At 29.0% G+C, this 24,314-nt stretch overlaps 1 protein-coding gene across 4 annotated transcripts in view; it reads right to left on the bottom strand.

The window, feature by feature from the left end:
- Positions 1 to 24,314, bottom strand: part of LOC132931695 (lachesin-like) — a 183,588-nt gene that overhangs the window by 109,258 nt on the left and 50,016 nt on the right. For all 4 annotated transcript variants that reach the window (XM_060997633.1, XM_060997636.1, XM_060997635.1 and 1 more), the window contains one exon: positions 7,271 to 7,543. In XM_060997633.1, the coding sequence (XP_060853616.1) occupies positions 7,271 to 7,379 (109 nt within the window). In that variant the 5' untranslated portion in view covers positions 7,380 to 7,543. The remainder of the gene's footprint in view (positions 1 to 7,270; positions 7,544 to 24,314) is intronic.

Raw genomic sequence — 24,314 nt, 5'->3', positions numbered from 1 at the left:
CGTATATGCACGTCACTGTGAATATATCTTTGAGAAACTCTAGTATATTCTAAGTCATACACACGCGTAAGCCGCCCTCACCTAAGTACACGTACAAACACACATATTGCATATAATACAATGCAACCGCAGCAGTACGCCGTCTTACTATTGCGTATTTCGTTCTAAATTTTCGTCTGCAGACATTCAACATCCCGCATCAAATGAGAATGATGAATTGTAACAGCCGGAAAAACTATAGCAGTGTACGCAATACTATAAGTTACTGTCAACGATAATGATAATATTTTAGTACATGATAAAAACTAATATTATAATATGAGTAATTATTAATTGAACTCTCTTTCTCGAATCTTCAGGGGAAAAGTAATTTCAGTTGGTTTAGGAACAAAAAAAATAACTTTTGTTTTTGTCATTAGAACATTAAAGTTGTTTAAATTGTAATTTAATTTTAAATCTATATCTACCAGTTTTATTTATTTTAAACTGAACAATAATTGTAAATTAGATTTCTTAATCAACAAGATTTAGTAGTGTAGCTGACAAAGGTACGCCTCGCATAATATCTAAGATTTTAACAATAAGTTAATTCGAATAATTTGGTATCCATGATATTCTAGGGATGATGATATAGAAATATTATGATTTACAAACTTACTTAGATAACAAAATATAATATTATACTCAAGGGTCATCGAACAGCATAATAATTACCAACGTGGATGCATGCAATGTTGAGGTTGTGGTATCCTTACCATTGATATCTGACGAATAATAATGTCTTGATTCTATTACTAGTGCAGAATAATGATATTATAATTTATAGTATAATGTGTATTTAACTTATTAATTTGAATAGCAAGTAGTTCTATGTTTTTCACACACAAAATATTCATTAATTTATATTTTTTTAGTCTATATTATGCTGAATTTATTAATAATATATTTCTTATAACATAAAACAACTAATTTTAATAATAAATCCCTCAAAAATGTAATAAATATATCTCGTATTATACAAATAAAAATTGTCTTAACTTAAAATAGGTAATAATAATTAATAAAAACATTGTAATTATTTGGCATTTAAATAAAATTATTATAGTATGCATCGATCTAATTTTTGGTTATTCATTATTTTCTTTAATTTCTTGAAACATTCTAATACCAAAGTATTTGTAAATTATATTTGTATTCCAAAAAAAAAATACGAAATATGCCATTTTCGTGAATAATAACTTCAGGATAAAAATGCTAAAAAAATAAATCACATGTAATAATATTTAATAAACTTTTATGAAAATAATAATAAAAAGAAAAATATTGATATTGATTTTTAAATTTAAATATTGGCAGATATAAAAACATATATAGTTGATTGTTGTTATAATTTTCATTATTATCGTAAGCCAGTGTCTGCTGACCACCAACCAAATGTAGTAACCATCATGATAAACAATTATAACCACTTGTTTTTCCAACTGGTATATTAGACGTTTTCCTAACCATGTAAACACCATAGGTATATAAATACGCTACTTACAAAAAATATCTTTTTCTAAGATCAGAGTCACTAAATTATTAGGTTTCGTATTATTTTTGTGCTCAAACCTAATTTGATTAATCAAAATAATATGCCTAATGTACTCTATATTATGCGGACGCTTTAAATTTAAATTTTTTATCATACATTTTTTTGTCATTAAAATATAATCTTACATTTATACTTATACTTTTTTTTTTTTTACAAAGCATTAAGTATGAGCAGTTTATAAATAAACAAGAAAAAATATAAACAATCGCTCGCACTTAAGTGCTTTTTGTAAGTACAGGAAAATATTGTTGTTCATTATTTTGTGCCAAGCAAGATTTTGTTACAAACATGTACGCTTTTGTAATAACTGCCCTACATAAATAGCATAATTTTATTTTATTATTTATTTTTGTCATTTACACATGATTTATAAGAACAATATAAGTCATATTATATTTTTAATGCGTGTCTGCTTTTTATTTGAAAGAACAATATTTTGTTTAATATTTACTAAGAAAAATAGGCGAACAAGGATACTAGAAAATTAAAATTACTCGTATGTATGTCGATTCAACAACGTAATGCATTATAATAGTTTCGATCTTTATCAAAAATAAAACATAATATTTAAGTTATAATTTCCATTTACACTACGATAAAAAGATCATTGTTTAATATATCAATCGTAATTAATATGACAACAATAATAAATTATCATTTTAATAAAGTCCAATAACGATCATGAATTAATAGTGATTTTTTTTTTTATTATTTCAACAAACTAATTAAGGACTGGTATCATAAAACTACAATGGTTCGAATAAGCGTTTAGCGTAGCAATTAAAAGAATAAGCATTAAAGCACGCTTTTTCGAGATAAATTAAACTAAATTCTATTCGGAATTAAGGACGTTTCTACGAGTAAAACTTTGGCGTTTAGTTTTTAATACAAGAAAACTTCTATCACACGTTTCGCATTACGTTGTTTAAGACCTTTTAGCGACTGATTATACTTTAGTTTGGCGGCCACCGCTGGCCTTAACGATCGAGTTGTAATATTATTGTTATTATTATTTTATTATTGTTATTACGAGTATACGAGCATAATATAAATTAACATCGCCGCATTTCGATTTACGACTATAGTGTACAAAGTGTTATAACCCGCATAATATTCTATTAAAATCACTTTATGTATTATTCTTTCAATATCGATTTTTGAAACTCTTGACTCTCGCGAGTAAATAAATAATACTAAATAATACAACAATATCAAATTCCAAACGTTAGTGTTGTTAAATTGCCTACGAGACGCGCCGTCTTACACAAAAACACATAAAAACCGACAGCAGTAGACACATCGATTTTTTTTTTATCGATCACGTCGATAATGTCCGAAATCCAAATATTGTTAAATGGTGTTGAAACAAACGATGCTATTACGGCGGTATTATTGGCAAAGACGGGAGTAGGCTTTGAGACGTGCGCGAAATAATAACAATACTATTAGAATATAAAATATAGTATTATAATATTATTATCGTAACGGACCTCTGTCGATTTCTATCATTCACGATGTATATTGAACTCGGATTTGCTATGAATATCAAGGTACGTTTAGAACACCGTTGATGCGGAGATGATTTGTATTGTTTTTCAATAAACTATGCACAATAGCGTTAACTACAAACAACGTAATTCGATTATTTTACAATATTTATAGCGTATTTTTCGCCGAAAATCGGCTCGGAATATTATTTATTTAGGTGGGGGGGGACGATAAATGAAATAATAATAAATAAACACCAATGATTCACGTGGAATTTAAAAAAGAAAAAAAACGACGGTTTGCAATATTTATTCAAATGTAATTGGAGCCAGTTAGCCGACTAACACAGAATACTTGGTCATAATATGTAATATAATATACTGACGTGCGAATACACATGAACGCATTGATTAGTTTAAATACATTATTTTTTGGTCCACACGCGTGCGTATGTGTTTTGTTTTTTTTTGCATTTACGGCAGACTCAAATTTGCCTACTCATTGAATCGCTTTAGCTATTTTTGCTTTTTCGTACACCCCACCCGCCGTCACCTCCGCACGCAAATCGTCCGGTCGGTTGTTCCCCACGATGCCGTCGGTAATTACCGAACAGCACGAAACCGTTTAAACGGTATATGTACGGTTAATCGGGGCATGGACCCCCAACCGTGTGTGTTGTCACCCCGAACCCTCCCCGTACCGACCACGGACACTATGCTGTGCAAAAATTGCGTTTATGACTCGCCCGGGTTTTGTGCATAGGTATATAAAATTATTTTTTTCTCTTTCTTGTGCACCTCTTCCCCCCGCCTCGGCCGTCGTTAAAAAGTTCCGTCCGTCTAGCTTACCAATTAAAACTTAAGCTCCTTTTTATTACCGTCCGTTATGCAGCACAATAGTATAAAAAAAAAAAAGAAACATTTTACAGTCTTTTTTTCTGTTATTTTATCGTTAATTTTGTTTTTAACCGTTTTATGCGTGTCTATCAGCAAACCCCTCGTCCACGGGCGTACACATAATATTATAAATACGTATATTATGTAATGAATATTAAGCCACCGAGTGCGTAAACATGGTGGTCGTAACAAACCCACGACAAACTCATTGAAGAGAACACTGCTGCACATATAATATACTGCGGGCCGTGCAGGCCGAGTCTATTTTAAGGTGACGTTCACGTTGACATTGAAATTTGGCAGATATTGATTTTAATTTTGCACAATTTGCCAAGCCGATTATCACCATATTTTTTCTGATATAGGCGCTCATAACAACGAAATAATTTGCGCATTTTCCAATTTAATTCATATTTTGTTAAATTTAAAAATTCTGTTATAACAGATTGTTAAAACGATATAACAGCGATTTTTTTTTTATAATATCTAATTTAGTCATTCAATTATTTTTATTCTTAATCCTCCATTACTAAAAAAAATACGTACAATTATTTTTAAAACTACAATTTTGATGAAACTTATAAGTCGAAGAGAAATCGCCATTGGAGTTACTATCAGTAGTAAGTATAAGTATTACATAGTCAAATTAATCGTTGTTGTATAATATAATATTACCACATAATACACATTTTTATTTTGGGTCATTTCATATTCATACATACGTAGTGCGTCGGTTTTCTATACCTTAATTATTACCAATCTATAAGTAATGCTCTGTTTTACCGTCTATTTGCTATAATATTAGGTTACTATACTACGGAAAAACGTGTCAAAAGATTCATTAATCGTTATACGTATATAAACTTATAAATAAACCACGAATTTCGGTTTTTTTGTATTGCCAATACTCTCTCGCTTAAAAATTGATAGATGTGTACAGTAGAAATATCGAAAACAATTTTCTGAAAAAAAAAATAATACGATAAAAACTACAGGACGTATAATAATAACAATATAAAGACTTGTATTAAATTTGACATACTCTTTTCCTCTACTCGTTGTACAATATTATGCATATGTCGTTGTTATTCAAATTAAATGAATGCATGGACTACTATGGTCAGTGTTATATTTATATAACACGAGTATAATATTATGTTGGAGATCATTAAACGACGAATACCTACGATATCATTATATTATACTCACGTAGTCACGTGTACAACTCTTGAGTACATACGTACGAGGAACAATATTCACTTGTAGTTGTGTTCGGCGATAATACGCGTATAATAATAATATACATAAAGGTTTATTCTTTTAACAGTAAAGACTCGTCATTAAATAAAATAGAATATACTTTTTTTTTAAATTTTCGATCGTTATAATTTTTAATTTTTCAATAAATATAATATTATTATGTGTTATTAATTTAATATTCTAAAACTGAATACCTTTTAGTGGATGTCATGAGAGTATTAAAACATAATTTCAAACTAATATACCTAGTCAGTTAACTAAAAATTTATAAGTATTTGAAGTTTAGATGTTTGAAAGAGCCATACAGAGATACCACATAAAATATTTATCTACTATTTAACTCATCTAAACCTTAAAACATATAATTTGTAACTAGTTAACTAATCGCTAAATACTTATATAAAAATTATATTCTATATTTTTATATGTTGAAAGTCTCTAGAAAATATGTTGGCTAAGTCAAAAGCTAAATTAATTTGTATAATATATATAACAAAACAATAAACTCGTCTGTTAATTTCGCCGATGAACTTTAACGATACAAGTTTATTAACTTAGTTGTTCAATAGTATCTGCTCATGATCTCGCGGCGTTACAATAGTTTTACGTCATCCATAAACTGCATATAATTGGTCATAATAATAATGGACACCAGTGGTATATAAATATATAAAATATATTATTAGTCGGCGTTAAATCGTTTTTGTTTTTTGAGCCGGCGAGGGGCGCTTTATCGGCGTGATGTATTATAAAGGCGACATTTTAATTACTGTACGCGCGCGACTGTCGCGGTTCGATGACGACGAACACAATGCGCACAGCTTTAATATTATGTATGTTATCGTAATGCGCATTGCTTACCTCGCGAAATAAACACAGCGACAAGTGTGTTACGCCATTATCATTGTGTAGTATGCGAGTATAAGTAGTTTTGTAGCCGCAAGTGTAATTACTACTACAATAACAATATTATTGTATTTGTATATTTATACCATTTCCGTATACAACGAGAGTATAAATTCGATAGTCCGGACAACGAGAACACGAGCAGTGTCCACATGCAAGTAAACGGTTGATGGTTAGTGATAAGTGAAATATATGCGTATACACTACACATTCAATTTGTGGTATACCCGTAATGCGCGTGTGTGTGTTGTAGAGCCATGTGAATTTGGGCTCTCGCGTGTAACCGATTGTATGATTTACTATAACTTTCCGAAGCGTAACATGAATTATGAGCCCACATTTAGCCCCATAATTTATCGAATACAGTATAAATCGTTTATATAATAACATTTAAAAGACCAGGAAATATAGATCATACAAACTAAAAGTCACAAAAATCAAAATTAAAAAAATATATATACTAGAAAACAGTGTTATAAGTATGTTAATCTAATATTAATTGTAATCAGTAATCATAAAATGGTTATTAGATAAAGTATTTGTTTAAATTTCAACAATAATATACATATATGGTTACGTTTAACATATAAAACATTGGAGTATATTGCCAATTTTGGATTATTAAAATATAATGTATATCACTATAATTGGTGACATTAGTCGAAAAAAAAATAACGAATTTCAATTTGTTTTACCAAATAATAAACAAATTTATTTGTTACTTAGGCTAGTTTCTTGTATAATTAATCTGCCCATTGCCACATGGTGTTTTACTTGTCTGCGTATATTATACCACTGCGGTAGTGTGGTATACAGATCATTGTAATGTCTAAGTAATAAATTCATTATAAGTATTTATATTTATCTATTTTACATTATTTAATTTGTTATCTATTAACCATTCTTAAAAGAAAAACTTACATTACACAAAATTTAACTTAGTCACAACACCCACATCCTCACAACCTATCTATAGCCTATAATAATATAATATGACTTTATAAAAATTCGAGTGTACGCTTAGTTTAGAATGTTTAGATTAATTTTTGTACGTGAGTTGTCCAATATAATATTAAATTATTAAGCACTACAAATAAATGACTATTAGTTGAGAGGTGGTACTCACCTCGAAAGGTACAGCAAGACGTGATCACAGCGACCGCAACGGCGAGACGGACGATTTTGATCATTCGATGGTGCTCCCGTGACGTCGAAGTTGCACACATGTCTACCATATAGTTGTAGTTTTAAGTCGTTCAAGTCCACCGAGCTTGGCGTGACTTCCTCGTCAACAATCTAGACAGTTGTTGTTGTCAGCCGAAGTCCAGCTGAACGGGTAAAGTTTATGTGGTCGGAGGTGACTGTGCCGGCGTCCGCTGGGCACATGGTTTCTTACCACCTGTTGGATACAAAAACAAAAATAAAACAACTGTAAAACTTAAATCATAAAAATTGCACATAATTATAATATTAAACAGTTTCCGCACTGGAATTAAGAATGTGTAGCAACTATTAGTAAAAGAGCCATACGACGACGACGTAGACTATCGAAAATATAGGAATATAATAATCTGCAGCAGTGTAAGTAAACCATATGTTTATACATAACAAAATGCAGCTAATCTAATTATACAGTTACGACTCACAACAAATATATTAAACAATGAGATCTAAAATTCGTATATCATCTGCATGTGAATCTTGCATTACAATATTTCCATTACACCATAGAACGATTAGAATATAAATAAAACGCATTTAACAGTGGTAGATTTTCAAAATTTTCACAGGGATAATCTATCTTATAATTCGTAAATTCGAATTTTACAACAACGTTTCAACATTTACACGGTACGTTATTGATACTCAATATGCTTCTCCATTCGTATACATACAAAAAGACGAAACTGTTTTTACATTAATTTATAAAAGTATCAACACTTATTTGTCATCAAATTATATTTTGACTTGGGTGAAAGGAAGATCCAATTACTCTGGATCCCATCCCTTAGAACAGTTCAAACTACCGTTGGTATTTTGATATAAATTAATTAACTCTCAAATTGTAAAAAATTAAAAACTATACCCTTAATCGTCGTAGGCGCTGAATATAATATCATAATATATTGTTTGGACACGGGAAAATAAAAAGTCATGCAAAATATATATTTTATTCATTATTGACTGCCAATAATGTTTTATAGTGCTGACGGAATAGTGTTCATCGGGATGTCTGTATGGTCTAAATCACGTTGTTTATAACGTTCTGTTATACTTTTTCTAATGATTACGTAATTTATTTTATTTTGTTATATTTATTTTAAATTCCTCGTATTGTATGCAATTAAAAACAGTTACTGTTGTAACATGAGGCTAAAACTACCTACGCATCAACAAATCCTTCGTCTCGCGAAAAATAACTAAAAACCAAAAAAAACGTATCCCGTGTAAATGACTTTCCTTTTATTTATTACGTTTTTATGTAGCGTCGTAACGAATAAAATATAAAGGTATACACTCAAGCATAATAACGCGTTTATGTGTATGCAAAAAGTTCAATTTTTCTTTTCTGACGATTGATTATCATTCGCTTTTTTATACCTAATATATATGTATACATAAATAGTTATATAATACGCTATACGAATTTTTAACAAGTATAAATTATATTATATATTTTATTTCTATTTCCATTGATAAATTCGTATTATAAGATATTTTAGGTATTTCTATCATTTTTTTTTTTTTTTTTACACGAAAAAGAAAAACACATAAAATCCATTATTTTTAAACGTACATTATATTAATTAGACATGATTATAGGCTATAGCATACTGCGAATATTATTGATCATTGATTAAAATCATTAGTGGTAGCGTCGAATTAATATAATATACAAACAAACGGGGCATATTACATTTCATAAAATAAATTAAATATCCGTTCAAAATAGCAAAAGTAATGGCAGTGAGTTGCGCAATACGCAATATACATTCTATACATAATGCAATTATTGTTTAAATAAATCTAAACAATGCGAGGAATTATAATATGGCTTGAATAATTTAATCAAAGACGGTCTCCGTGAACCTAGTACAAACCACTCAATGGATAAATATTGGACGTATTATACGTATGGAAAAAGTTTGCAAATAGTTGAAGCCTAATAGGAAATAATTAGTTAAGTTCTCAAATCAACCCATTATAGTTGAACATTTTTAATATTTTATGTTTAAAAACATTATTAAAACATTGTTATTTAATAATTATAATTCTGGTCATAATATTATATAGCATCTTTCAAAATTGTAGTATTAAGTACATATAATTATATTATTTATTTTTATATAAAAATAATTAGGCTATTATCTTGTTTGAATTTAACATTCTTGTCTTAACGATTATTTACTTTGCTATCATACTTTCACTATTTTGGCATAGACCCAATAAACCATTCGCGTATTGCACATATTTTGTACCTAAACTCGTTTTCAAATACAATACTCGCATTGATACCTAATTATGATAATAGTTGATGATATCGTTAAATATTTTATTATTTTAATGTAGGAATTATTTTTCCATATAAAACAATTTTGAATTAACGAAAAGGTCTTCTTGATGTAACCTAAAATCGGTATGTTTTGGTCTTTGGTGTCTAATCAAAATTATTAATTATATACACGGTGATAACAATGCATCTATTGTTTTAAATACGGACAGTGTAATGCTCGTTCAGTTTCTCATGACGTACCAAACCTATATATTAATATATAAAGTATTGTTTGTGCGGAACATTGCATCTAGTTGAAGTTTTTATATACACGTATTATATATGTATATATATTGCATTTTGCATGGTAGTAGATCCATAGTTATACTTCAATGTGTGTGTGTGTGTGCGCGTTTATTCCGGAGGGGGAATAAAAATAATTAATTCCGTGAATCGCAAATATCACCTGCAGGTCTTATTTTAAGTCGAGTATATCGTATAAATATATATATATATATATATATATATACAATATTATATTATTCAGTTATAATAATACAGTGCATGTGCTTCTATATCATTGTTTGAAAATCAATTTTCTAGGGGCTTAAGTTTGTTTTCATCGTTCATATCCTATATAAATACAAGCACACGACTAAAAACTCAGTGTGTAGTATTGAAACTTTTCAGTTGTTAATAATTGTAATTCATAAAGCAAAGCCATTATATTTAAATTGTTAATTATTATAATAACATAACATATAGTTTAAAAAAAAAAAAATTGGCACGACGAAAAAAATAATGACAGACGTAATATGAACGCCGGTATCATTGATATTATTATAATAATATAACATAATGCTATATATTATTATATACAAAAATATTATGTGTGTTTACTGTTACAGTTTTCAGTTACTCTGAAAATAAATTAAATATATGTTGCACACGCTTTGATTTTTACTAAATAACTAGGGATTTTCCAACCATGTTAGATTAACCTATGTATAATATATATATATATATATATATATATTGGTACACCTCTGCAGTTTTCGCCATGACTAAGTGTATTATATTATTATATGTACAAATAAAAGGTGCTTTTTCGTTATTGGTAGGTACCAATATACGTAATATACATCAAATAAAAATTGTTTTTTCCTTTTAGGGATTGTGTGTATGTGTGCGTTTCAATTACGCTTATGGAATGTGGACAATGTTTATAAAATATCTTTTACGTGCACTTTCAATATTCTTCAGTAAAAAAAATGAATAATTGATAATAGCCTTATGATATTTTTATATATATACACTATTTATATACTTTTATAATTATTACAGTTACAATAGTAATATTAAAAGAACGTACTATTTTATATGTACGCTTTTAACAATACACTTATTTCAAATTAGCTATAATATTATGATTGTATGTATTATATACCTATTTAAGTTAACTAAAAAATCAAAAACTAAATTGAAAATATTAAGTTTGTTATAATGAATTTCGGTTTAAATCATGACGTATTATAATTTATTATTTTAATAATTATCGTGTTTAACTATAATATTATATTAAAGCGTGAAAAAACATTAAAATTGGTAAATATGTACATAAAACAACAATGCTAGTTTTTAATATTAAAGAAGGCAGTATGCAATATTAAACAAAACAGGTAGACAACTGATGTATGTGCATACGATTATATAAACCGTACGATAATAATTATGCTTTTTTACTCAAGGGCTGTCTACCGGACGCGTGTTTTCAGTGTACTATTAAGAGTCTTTTGACAACGCGACAAAGGTCGAAGGCATGGCGAGCTCACCAACACCTAACCTAACTGACGACCACGATCACGGCATAGAAATTTGCTCAATATAATGTATTATTATACATTATACTCGCCCTCGCCATCAATTTGTCAGAAAGTACAACACGCGTCTTGTCGTCACGCACAGCATCTCTCCGGAACCGTGTCGTCACTGTCATTGCAGTAACCCTCGACGGGGCAGCTCTCGACGAGCGGTTTCGCGAAGGGTCGTCTTCCAGACGCGATAGACAATACGCAATAATATACGTCGAGTTCTGTCCTCGCGCCGATGTCTGTTGTGTGTATGTGTGCGTGTGCGTGTGCGTGTGCGTGTGCGCGTGTTTGTGTGAATTTTAATTCATTCTGAGTCGAATGATAAACGACCGAACGAGATAACTACTTATATCTATATATAGTGTGTAAGTGTGTGTATGTGTATTTCATTATATCCCGTATATACGAGTGTAATTACAACTCTTGTCGGTTTTCGACCCCTCCCTCTACCCCACACTACCCATGGTAAATGCCACCCGCGACGTCCAAACTAAAACGCTCACTATAATATAATATATAGTACATATCCAACCGAGCACCGTAAAGTGACGACGGTATAGAACGTGAGCGGCTATCTAAACTTAACGTGAAGTCCGTAAAACTCGCTTGTACCGGCGGCTGTAATCGAATACGCCACAGTGTCATTACAACATTTAAAAACTGCGTAATGTACAATAATATAATATTATTAATTGGTCAGGATTTAAATTTCCTAAAAAACTATCAAAAAGTAGTATCTAAAAATATAAAAATGGCTTGTTAACGCACAATAATAAACGAACATTCTACTGGAAATAAACGTGCTCGCAATGTATCTCCAACTGACTTGTTATTTGATTAAATCCGTGTAATCTGATAAACGCTGGAGATACATAAAGATGTTATTCCACTCATAAATAGTACTAATTTGATATGAGTGAAAAATATCAAAAACTTATTAAAGCAAATATTATTAAAACAGTTTTTTCATTATATTTTGAATATCTTAATTTACACTAAAAGCTCGTGAATATAGAATTTTAATAAATGCACGAAAATTAATAATATTATCTGTGAATGCTAAAAAATGTAACATAAATGAAAAAATGCAAATTAAATGTTTTGCCTTTGAAGTATCTGCTAGGTTACACAAAGTACATGAAAAGAATTATATACTTAGAATGCATTGTCCTAGATTACATAAAAATAATACCCTTTGCATTGATGAAATCCAGGGCCTAAATATTATTATAATCAGCAGTAGAAAAATGCCGTTTTGTTGCCTATCCATACCGCCGCGTGATCGTAAATATTGTATCATTTATTATAATATCGTTATTATAAGTTTGTAAGTGAGTTATGAGATACATATAAAAAAAAGTTTTCTGGTAATTTTTAATAGAATAACATTGATTTTTACGTAGGATGAACTTTAATTTAATTTAATTTAAATTTTAAATTTAAAAATAGGTATACACAGAACAATCGGTCGTTGCAGTTGTTATTATTATTATTATGCAAGTCGATCAGGCTTCATAAGTGACCATAATAATAATAATTTTATACAAAGTCCATTTACGTGTTGTTTTCCTGGTAAACCGCAATAGGAACGTGAAAACCGACAATTATTGGTGGACGGTTTGAACTTTCGTGCGCGTGGTAGGTGGGTGTGAGGGTCGAGGCGGAGTCGATGTGTTTTGGTCGCGCGTCGCGTGTGCCGGAAACGGCCACTTTGTTGGTGATTTTTTTTTCTTTCTTTTATACAATATACATATTAAATAGTAGGTAGGTATATTATGTACTCTTCCGTGCCGAGGAGTGTAAACTTATCCGCCACAATATTATATCCGTATAACCACCGGGTCTTTTCCACTAGACGTGCGGCGTTTCCTTTCCACGTCGCCAACGATAAAAGAGGCTCTGAGGGAAATGCCAACCTTTCACGCTAACCAAAAAAAAAAAAACGAAAAAAGAAAACTGTGAGAAAGTGAAAGAGAGAGGCGGCGAAGGCGGCCGATAGTTTGCACTATGCACATGTATTTACGTATAATATATAAATAAAAAAATCCGGTTAACAGATGTAACAAACAAATATAAACGGGTATGTCATATCGTTATCTTATTATTGTTATTATACGTATTACGTGCCATGTACGAATATAATAAACATACCTATTATACGCTGATGTAATATAATAATATACACGTGCGTGTATGAATATTACGGTAATTCCGGGAATTGAAAATAACGAATTACAATTTATGTACAAATTATACCCACACACACACACACACACACATCGCCCAAGACTTAATGTGTAGGTATAATATGCATATTTTTATAATATGATGATTTATAATAATACGATATGATACATTATTATAGTCACATTCGTAATAATATGGTGTGAATATAAGAAATACGACACACACCGTTCGATGTCCCCGGCGACAAGGCGAAAACCAATATATCATTTTTCTCATTAATGTGTTTTCTCGGTTTTTCTGTTCATTTGAAAATCTGGTTTTATAGAACATATTCACCATCTATTGTATGTATTATATTTTTTACTTACAACACACTGCTACGACCTACACGCATATATTGGATGAATTCAAAGTGAATTTAAATTAAAAATTAAAGAAAAGTAACCTAACGTAATCCAATCCGTATACGAAAGCGCATTGTTTTTGCTTTTTGTATAATTTGCATGTCCTACGCGTGCAGTAAAATAATATCATGTATCGAACGTGTACCTATCATAATAATGTATATATCATGTAAGTTTATTATAACGAATCTTCTCCTTTTTTTTTTTATCAGAAATCGAATGATATTTTGTTCTTTTACCTCGTTTAATGACAAGTGCAATTTTGTATTCTGTAATGTCAAAAAAAAGTTAGGTTAAGTTTAAAATATACCTATTTTAAGAAAATTACTATATAAAATAAATATATTAGAATTAAATGCTAAATCATTGAGTACGAAAAACGATATTCTAATCGAAAACGGTGTGTTAGTATTTATTTCCAAGAATATTTTGTTATTTATTTACTGAATAAAGTAGTAATAAGCTGAGTTGAGTGCATTTTTTGCCAAAACATTTTATTAATTATCATAACATACAAACATTCTACAATAAACATATTTTAAATTATTATTATTACTAACTATTGAGTGTTATTGCCATATAAGTTATTATTGACGTTCCATAAGACGGTGTAAATAGGTCTAATGTATAAAATATAGCCCATCATAAATAGGTTTTATACGTTAAACTACTTTTTTTTTTTTTAATTCAAGTAAGAAAAGCTTATGAAAAATCTTCAAGTTTAAAATCAAAATCACTCACATTTTTATATACTAAATAATTTTTACACGTTTTTGTTATCTTATTGAGTTTTGTCAAAATTTAAGCTATTTAAATTTAAACACTTATAACAAGAACAATGGCTACTAAATAGATTTTTAGTTTTCTAAACAACGTCTGCTGAAAGAAATAGTTAGTTTCATTGAAAAAATTATACGCCTAATTATTACGCAGTTTTTGACTGACCCTATTAGATAAACCTTTGGGTATTTGAAAATGATATTGTGACGGGTATACATAATATTATACAGATACGCCACAGTTTGCGGCTTGCCGTTCTACCGTTATGGTATTATACTCGTATATACCATATTGTGACCAACCTAATAATACACATATTATATTAAAACATAGCCAAATGCTTTACTACAGTTAGTGCCTGCCACCAAACCGATCGTTTACGACGTAGTAAAAACCACATATTATACTTAAAATTTATATTAAAGCGTTTTGGATTATTCGTTTGGTTGTAGAAAGCCGCGCAGCATTGAAAATGTATACGTTTTTTTCCACGACTCATTATAGACTAATATATAATAATAATAGCAAAATACAATTTTTTTTTTATTTATAAATTCACAACTCTATAAATTATATAGAATATACACAGTGTAAAAAACAAATAAATAATAATCCAACTTATTGAATAAAGTTGTAAAAAAAAGTTATTTGGCTATTCTTTTTATTAAATCATGTTTAATTTATTGTTATTATTAATATTTTAATTGCATACATGGAATTTAACGAGAATATAACAAGGACGCGGTTCTATTACACCCATGCATATTTTATGACATACCTAACTTTTCCATAGCTCCGGAAACAACTGAATTGATTATTTTTTTTTTTATTATTATATCTCTTTGAGTCAGCGAGTTGATGGTTTTTTTTTTTTTATATATATATAAATCTATATTTGCGATTTAAAATGTCTTATATTTTTCAAACGTCTTCTTAGCTCAGTCGTGTTGTTATTCGATTTCATTCAACTTATCCTCGATTTATTATGTACAGCACGTACATACAGATATCGAAAATACACAATTGTAACTAAATAAATAGAACTTCCCGCATGGAACGCGTTACATTTTCTCTTTTCTTTTCTTATCCCGTTTCCGTCGACTCGTCAAATGATATTTTTTTCGGATAGGTACATTTTATTGATGTTCTGTACAAAAATTAGAATCCCAAGTGACTATTATTTTTATCCGTTCTTTTGTTTTTGATAAAATCTATCTATTTGAAACATAATTGCATACTAACATTCGTCTGGTGTATCATATAAAACTACGTCTAGCAACCTAAGTAGGTATCCACGTTTTATGCAATGGAATTTATTTTGTATTCATTATTTATACATACATAATTTAGCTATTAATTTATTTTTATTTATTTATATGAGTATTAAACTCAAAAATTATATTATAAAAACTAGACAAAAATTAGGATTTTATACACTTGCAGTAACATAATATTATGTATGATAGGATATTATGCGGACGGAAATTTGTTTCGTTCGTTGAAACGATGGAAAAATTAATATTTTTCGAGTTAATATTTTATTTGGAAGATTAAGTGAAAAAAGCAACAACAAAAAAAAAACAGAGCCGACAATGCGTCGTCGAGGAAAATATAGATGAGAAGGCTAAAAGAATAAATTAGTAGGTAGGTAGGTTACCTTGGGTAGCACCTATAATAGGTGCTATAAGGCTCGTTGCGCCGTGTAGTGCGCGTGTGTTTGTGTACGATGAATATATATATAATATGCACATACGCGTATATCGTCGTACGACGTGTACGCATGGCCGACAGAATCCGTAAGTTACGAGTCTCCGGAGACCCGTAAGTCAAACAAAAGCAGTCTGAAAAATTAAAATCTTTCCACGCCGTCAGCCGCGGGGCAGGGTAGCTGAACTATTATTATTATTATTATTATTATAGATAGACGCCCATAATTCACGGGCCCGATCGATCGCACTCGTTGCGTGCTTGCCCACCTCTTAAAATATTATTATAATATATCATAAAGGTTCGTACCTGCGTATTACGTTTCGAGACGACGACGGCAATAATAGTATCACTGTGACAAAAGTTACATTGGGCCGCGGTAAGAAAAAAAAAATTTTAAGTAAAAAATCACTATTTTTTGCAGAGTAGACACCTATATAATAATAATTATTGGTAGGTAGTTGAAAAGTCCCGTTCAAATTGTCTGTAATACCAACTGTCTCTTTTTAATATCTGTTTTGGGCCATAATTTCTATAAAATTTATTATGAAATGACTCGTTCGTATCAAACAATACACTTATTCAAATCAGTTAAATAATTGCGGTTTTAACAAAAAATCACTGATCTAATGGATTCTTTTGATCTCGCGCTAAATAGTTTTAAATATTTAATCGCCACGAATGTCATTGCATCGTACAATTTATTTCGGCTACCGTATAAAGCATCTGTCCCAAATACCGAATTACGTGGCCAAAATTTCGTGTTGCAAATCGTATTGCGTCAGAAATTATTATTATTATAAACTTCGAGCTTTTGACGTTTGCCTGCGGCCGGTGGTGGATGTTAATCGAATCGAAATCTGACTAATTTATTGGCTAATTCGGTGGCGCGTGACGTTTTCGATAACGAACTACACATACATAAATATTACGTAAAAAAAATTGGTACTGGTTCGACCAAATGATGAGTAAATATTTATACACAGCAAACACGAATACACAAACACACAGCGCCACGTAAAAATAATTTATATTATTAATAAAGCATTTGTATTCATTTAGTTTTTACGAGTTTTCTCGTTGAAAAAACGAGAATAGTATTCTACTTTTGTTCGAAATCATTATTACAATAACAATTGTATTTGTTGTGGGATGGAAAATTTGTTTCGATTTTGCAAATGACGCGTACGAGTTTTATTGAAACTCATGCTTGTTAAAATTGTACAGGATAAAAATTATTATAACACAAAATATATAATATAATATATATATATATATATATATATATTACAATAATACCGATACTAACTTGCACTCCGTTAGATTGTTCTTTCAATTTAACTTTGTTTTAATTTAATAAGTTAATGTTTGTAATTTAATAATAATTACTAATTGTACAAAAATTATCATATTTTGGATTATATTATAATTATGGGTACCTATATAAGTGTATATTTCCCGAAATAGATGTTTACATGTTTTGTTTTAATTGTTTAATTAGTTGGCAGAATAGGACTCAATTCAGATTATTGGTAAACTAAAAATAAAAATAATCACATATAAGTGTAAAATGTATATACCACAGATTTATTTAACTTTATATTTATTTACATATTAAATGTACATTTCTTGACCGCAAATAGCGTAGTTTCATCGCAAATATTATAATAGCTTAACTGAAGGGAGGTAACCTTTTTGACTAAAAACAAGTAAATTAATCATCCCCTATGTTGTGTGGGCATGCGGCTAACTCCCTAGATTAATTAATAGTTATTATAATATATCTAAGTATATTAACATTTTTTAGATATTGATTGTATTTTCTATGTATATTTGTATATAATATTATGATATTATTATAGTTATTAAAAATGACTTTAAATATCTATTAGCTTACCAATTAAATTATAAATATATATATATAGTGCAATTTATATTGTATGTACTAAGTACTTATTATTTTATGTATATTAAAACATTAACTTATAATCATTAATAATTCATTTTAGTTAAAAAGAATTAGATAATGTAATATATTTTCAGCGTTTTATTATGTTGCGCATAAAATTAAATTTTATGAATATCGAAAAAAAATCTCGTAATTTTATTTTGTAATATATTTAATATATTATATATCCTATAATATACCTATTATAGAAGCCTAAAAAATGTAAAATATATTATTACATTTGACCTCAAAAGGTTGACGCCCTCGTTAATATTATCCAATATGAATAATTTGATACGAAACGATCTTTAATAGAAAAGTTCATAATTTATTAATCACTAATAATACACGCCGGGTGTATAACGTTATGTTTCTAGGGGATATTTTTAATAATTTGATTTTTCTGTTTAAATAAAATATTTAACTGATAAATAATTTAGCCGATTATATAATGTCTGTATCATGTATTACCGTATTCATATATTATCCATAAACAGATAACACAGATTTTATACAATTATATAATGTATAGTTATTATTACTCAACTTATTAGCAATCAACAATAATTTTTATCATAACAGATTTTTACTTTTTTCACCATCATCTCCGCAGCGTAAAGGGTAGGTGCGTTATAAGAGTATACAACGCTCAAGACCCTAAACATAAAAATTGATTAATTTTGTTGAATGTAATCGTCAAAACGTAAATGACTAAAATTTAATTAAAAAAACCAAAATGACCAACTAAAAAAGTTTTAACTAACTAATACACAACTAACATAAGTCCAATCTCAATACCTGTCTGATACAAATGGAAAATAATAACAGAATCGATCGGAAAAAAGGGGTCTTACACGAAAAATTATACGATTTCTTGCCATTATATGTTTATCTTTATATATATATATAATTATGTAAATATATATTTTGTGTATAATACATTGATTGCTTTTTTTTTGAAAATTCTAATTAAATAACATCGTTTTGTTTGTAATTAAAACCATTGCATTGTTTGTTTTCAAAACGAATGAAGTAATTACATTTACGAATTCTCCAAGCTACTAGATCCCTAGGTACCTATCTATGTGTTTTATCCATTAGTGAGCCTTATCAAAAATTCTACAAGCTATGGCACTCGATACTTTTAGTTATGAAACTTAGCGAAAGAACAAATATACAAGCATGTGCTGTAATAAAATGGTGTAATTTTAAAGAATATTGGGAGAGGAGTTGGAATCAGAAGAACTTTTGATGTGTGTAAAGTATCTACACAAATTTTAATAATTTGACTATGGTTTTGTAAACAATGTGAAATACACGGAAACCAGAAAAACTCAAACGAACAAGTGATAATTTGTCATAGCGGACCGGCCATGGACGTCAAATTGTGTGTGGGATAACACAAAGCACGAGACCATATAATACACATACCTACGATCCACACTCATGTGGTGGTGGAGGGTTAAACGTCGGCGCGGGAGCAGTTGAACCTCCACACCCCGGACACAACGGCCGGCACCGAACCGATAAAATATTCATGAATTTCAATTTTACCGTTTAGATTTCGAACTTCCTCACCCCCTCCACACCTTTAAGCTTATCAGGTCCGATCGTCCAGCTATATAATATATAATCTCTCAAATATATATACCTATATATATAATATATGCACCCTTCTCACGAATCACTGTCCTGCTGGATATCTCCCTCCTCTAGTTCAGAAATCACGATTCGTATAAATCAATTGTACCTTCCCTCACGCTTTTCCACTGTCTGGCGTCTACCGGTTTATCATGTTGATGTCGATAATTCCTGACAAATTCCGTCAAGACTCGCAAGCGGATCGACGTTACACCTTCGGGTGTATTCCTGAACGAATGTAATTCTTTTTCGTTAAATTATTAGTGTAGAGGTTTAGTTAATATTGTATAAGCATAAGTTATTAACTATTTACTTTAGACGTTTGTATTTTGGTCACATACGTCACTCACCTCGGACGACTGTTTGTGTGTGGTATGTGATAAACACCGATGTCGGTCATATAATCAACGGTCCGCAGTATTAATACTATTTAAAAATCATCATTTAAGTAATAACTGCCATGAAAGGAATAATAAAATAAACCATAAACATCAACGTAATAAGTTATTACTAATAACTATACCTACAAAAAATTAAAATTAGATAAGAAACCGATAGTTACTGGTATTATACTGGAGTTATTTATCAAGAGCCACTCTACCAAATACGATTACGATATACGATAAAGTTAAGTTCTGCACACGGTTATTATAACAAAGTAATTTTCATTTAGATTTAGATTTGTATTATTACTATCGATTAAATTCCATGTTTAGCTCTAACATTTAAATTAGAACAAAAATAAAAAGTAACGCATACAGTACTCAACAGCACTATAACTCAAAAAGGCTTCAATGGTACGCTACACAAATATTATATACACACACACACGCACACATATATATATATATATATATATTATTTGAATTTCTCGGCCGATTCAATCGTAAAATGTAGCGATGACATTAATTATTCAAATATTACCTGTAGTCGGTCTACAACCCAAAGTTGACGCTGGGGATACTATACGTCGACTGGTACATTCGTGTATATTATTATCTAAAATGGTTGTTATTATTATTGGTACGAATGTATGATTATAGATTCGGCATGGTTGTTAGAATCTACGTATAAAGGATGTATATTATTTTAGATTATTGCATTTGTCAAGTTAAGACGTAGTTCGGACTGCAGGGGACGCAATTCATTATACGAAGAGTGTACTCGAATTGATCACATCCCTGAACGAAATGAAATGTTCCGCAAATTATACGCTCCGGCGAATTAGGCGGAAATCTGATTAATATGTATTTAAGTCGCGTGTATATATATATATATATATGTATATATAAAGGTACAAACATTGATTATAATGATATATATGCACGGGAAAAGGTCCTTTTGTAAATTGAAATAACATGCTTAACATATAATATACTAAATATACGACATATACGTGTGTATGTGTATATTATAATTAGGTAGGTACATATGTACGTCTGTTTTCGAACGTTTAAGTCTTGAATATTTATCGACGTTAAACGTATTTATAAAATGCGGTTTTTATTCTTAGCAGTAGGTATAATTAACATTGTCCCGGACAAATATGAATTCAAATAATTATATTCTTAAAAACAATAAACACGATTTTAGTAACCGAGAAATAGTGTTTTGCTTGTATAAAGTCGTTAAGTATTTCGTTCAAACCATGAAGAAATGGAAAAATACTTAAAATAATCTACAATTTTTTTCAAAAATATGTAAACATAATTGTATCTTATATATGTAAAGTTAATAGGTCAAAATATAATCTTATGCTAATTGTATATTTTTATATAATATATACGTATTATAAGTAAGATACACATATAATTATTTATTATGAAAGGATAAAAGTTTTGAATTATTCTTGGGCGACGTATTATTTTCATTTTTCTATTGTCTCACTCTTCAGAATTTTTTCTCGACATTATTAATACAAATATTACATTATCTTCTGAAATTACATTTATTTTTATTCCAATCATAACTGACAACTATAATAACGTTATAGTCTCGATTGTCCCACATTGAATCAAATGTTCGTTATATTGTTTAATATAACATATATTTTTATGATAATTATAAATTATACATATATAATTTTAATTTATATTGTATTTGATATTATATGGTTACTCGTTGAAGTTTGTGTATGTGTGTGTGTGTGTGAAAGAAAGAGAGATAATGAGAAAGAGAAACTTAACATCGTCATTATAGTTTCTTTTATAGTGTGCGAATAAAAACAGCATTGGATGCCAAGAGAAAATGGCAGAAAATGTGTATATTTACAAAGAGCGTATGATAGAAATAAAGTTATACTAGTTCAGGTGTAAAATTTAAATTTAAAAAATCTTATTGAATATACCTACATTTGTTATGGAATAATTATAAAAACTCATAATTTTTAATTATAATACTATAATAATATCTCATAAGTAATCATATCCAATTCATTAAAACATTAAAAATGATATAATCTAATTATTATGGGTTTAGTGTGGTCATCTATTAATTATTATTGTATTGTAAGATAAGACATTTTTTTTAAATGTATCTTGAGCATACATATACAAATAATAATTATACATTAATAGAGGTAGCTACTTTGAATGTTTAATTTAATTTTATAATAGCGAGTTCATATTCAAATAAGAGAGAGAAACTTAAATATTATTATATTGCTATTAAAAACGACGTGGACAAGGAAATAGTTTAAAATAAATGTACGCAATATTTATGATCTTAATTCTTATAATTATTATCCATTTAGTATTTTAACTGAAGCATATTTTTAGAAGTTTACATCTTGATTTTATCAAACTATTTAATAGTAGAAATTCAAATTATTTTGCAGCGTACAGATTGAACTACGCTTAAGCAAACAAAACATATTATTACTAAAGTTTAATCAAAATGTGTATTCACTAAACCTTTTTATATTGTTTAAAAAATAAAATCAATTGACACACGATTTGACAAATTTTAATTTTATATTTGTTTTTATAATTAGTATAATTTGGTGATGCACACTATAATTATTATAATTTAATATTGTCTTTGTCTAAATAAGGAATATACATTAAAGAATATATATTAAATACATTTAAACGTTTCATAGCTAAAAAACACAATACGAACTAACAACAACGTATCCAATCATAAAAAGTTATTAGGTATTCATTATATTAAATGAAAAGCCTGGAAAATATAGTTATGTTCTAAATTAATCAAAATTAGATATTAACAGAGTAAAATTATCTTTAAGTATTATTTGTTTGTTTGTGTTTATATAAAAAGGAAACATATAGATTAAAAGTAAATCAAGTATAAAATAAATGTAATATTTTTTTCTATGTGTAAAGTCTGTTGTGCGCCCAACGATAAAACCAATAAAACATGCATACGACAACTATGCTATAAAAAATACGTAAGAGTATTAACTATTTTATAGGGATATGGTGGAAAAACAATCTACATTAATTATATTTTATTAACCTGTAAATGTTTAAAATACAGTTATATAGTATTGAAGCCAATAAACCGTTAACCATAGAATAAAAAAAAAACACTTGTGATATTGAAGTGTTTTAATAAAATACTCAGCTTATGTAGTACGACTCTTATTATTAATATCCAGTCTCATTGAATTAATCTTCCCACTTAGGTAATCACATCACGATTACTAGTGGAGATTATTATTATAAACTGTGATGGAGGTAGATCGCTTTTCCACTCCACAAGGCATTCGGGATCTATTTAAAAGAAAATGTGTGGCCAATATATCTGTGCCCAGTGTTTACAGTGTAAATACAATTATTTTCAACCACCCTTTTACACTACCTACACAAACTCATACATCTCATATACATGCCACTGACTCGATGTCTATAAATTTGACAAATAAACAACTTTCCCGACATAAAATAACACAAGTATTTTATACATTTATCGACACTCGAGATTAGCTTAGGTTATTTTGCGACGAAGTATTGGGTTTACATTGTGTTTTTGCTGTAATTTTTCTATGTGTACCTTAAAATACTTTTTATTACAGAGAAAAATGTTTTAATTATGAGAGTCATTTATTGTAGAAAATTGGATCTAGTTTCTACATTAAGAAGTTAAAAATATATTATTCCCAGTAATTTTCTATACAA

Source organism: Rhopalosiphum padi, chromosome 1 (genome assembly GCF_020882245.1).
Source record: "Rhopalosiphum padi isolate XX-2018 chromosome 1, ASM2088224v1, whole genome shotgun sequence".
Classification (NCBI taxonomy): domain Eukaryota; kingdom Metazoa; phylum Arthropoda; class Insecta; order Hemiptera; family Aphididae; genus Rhopalosiphum; species Rhopalosiphum padi.
This window is presented reverse-complemented; position numbering and strand designations above follow the sequence as displayed.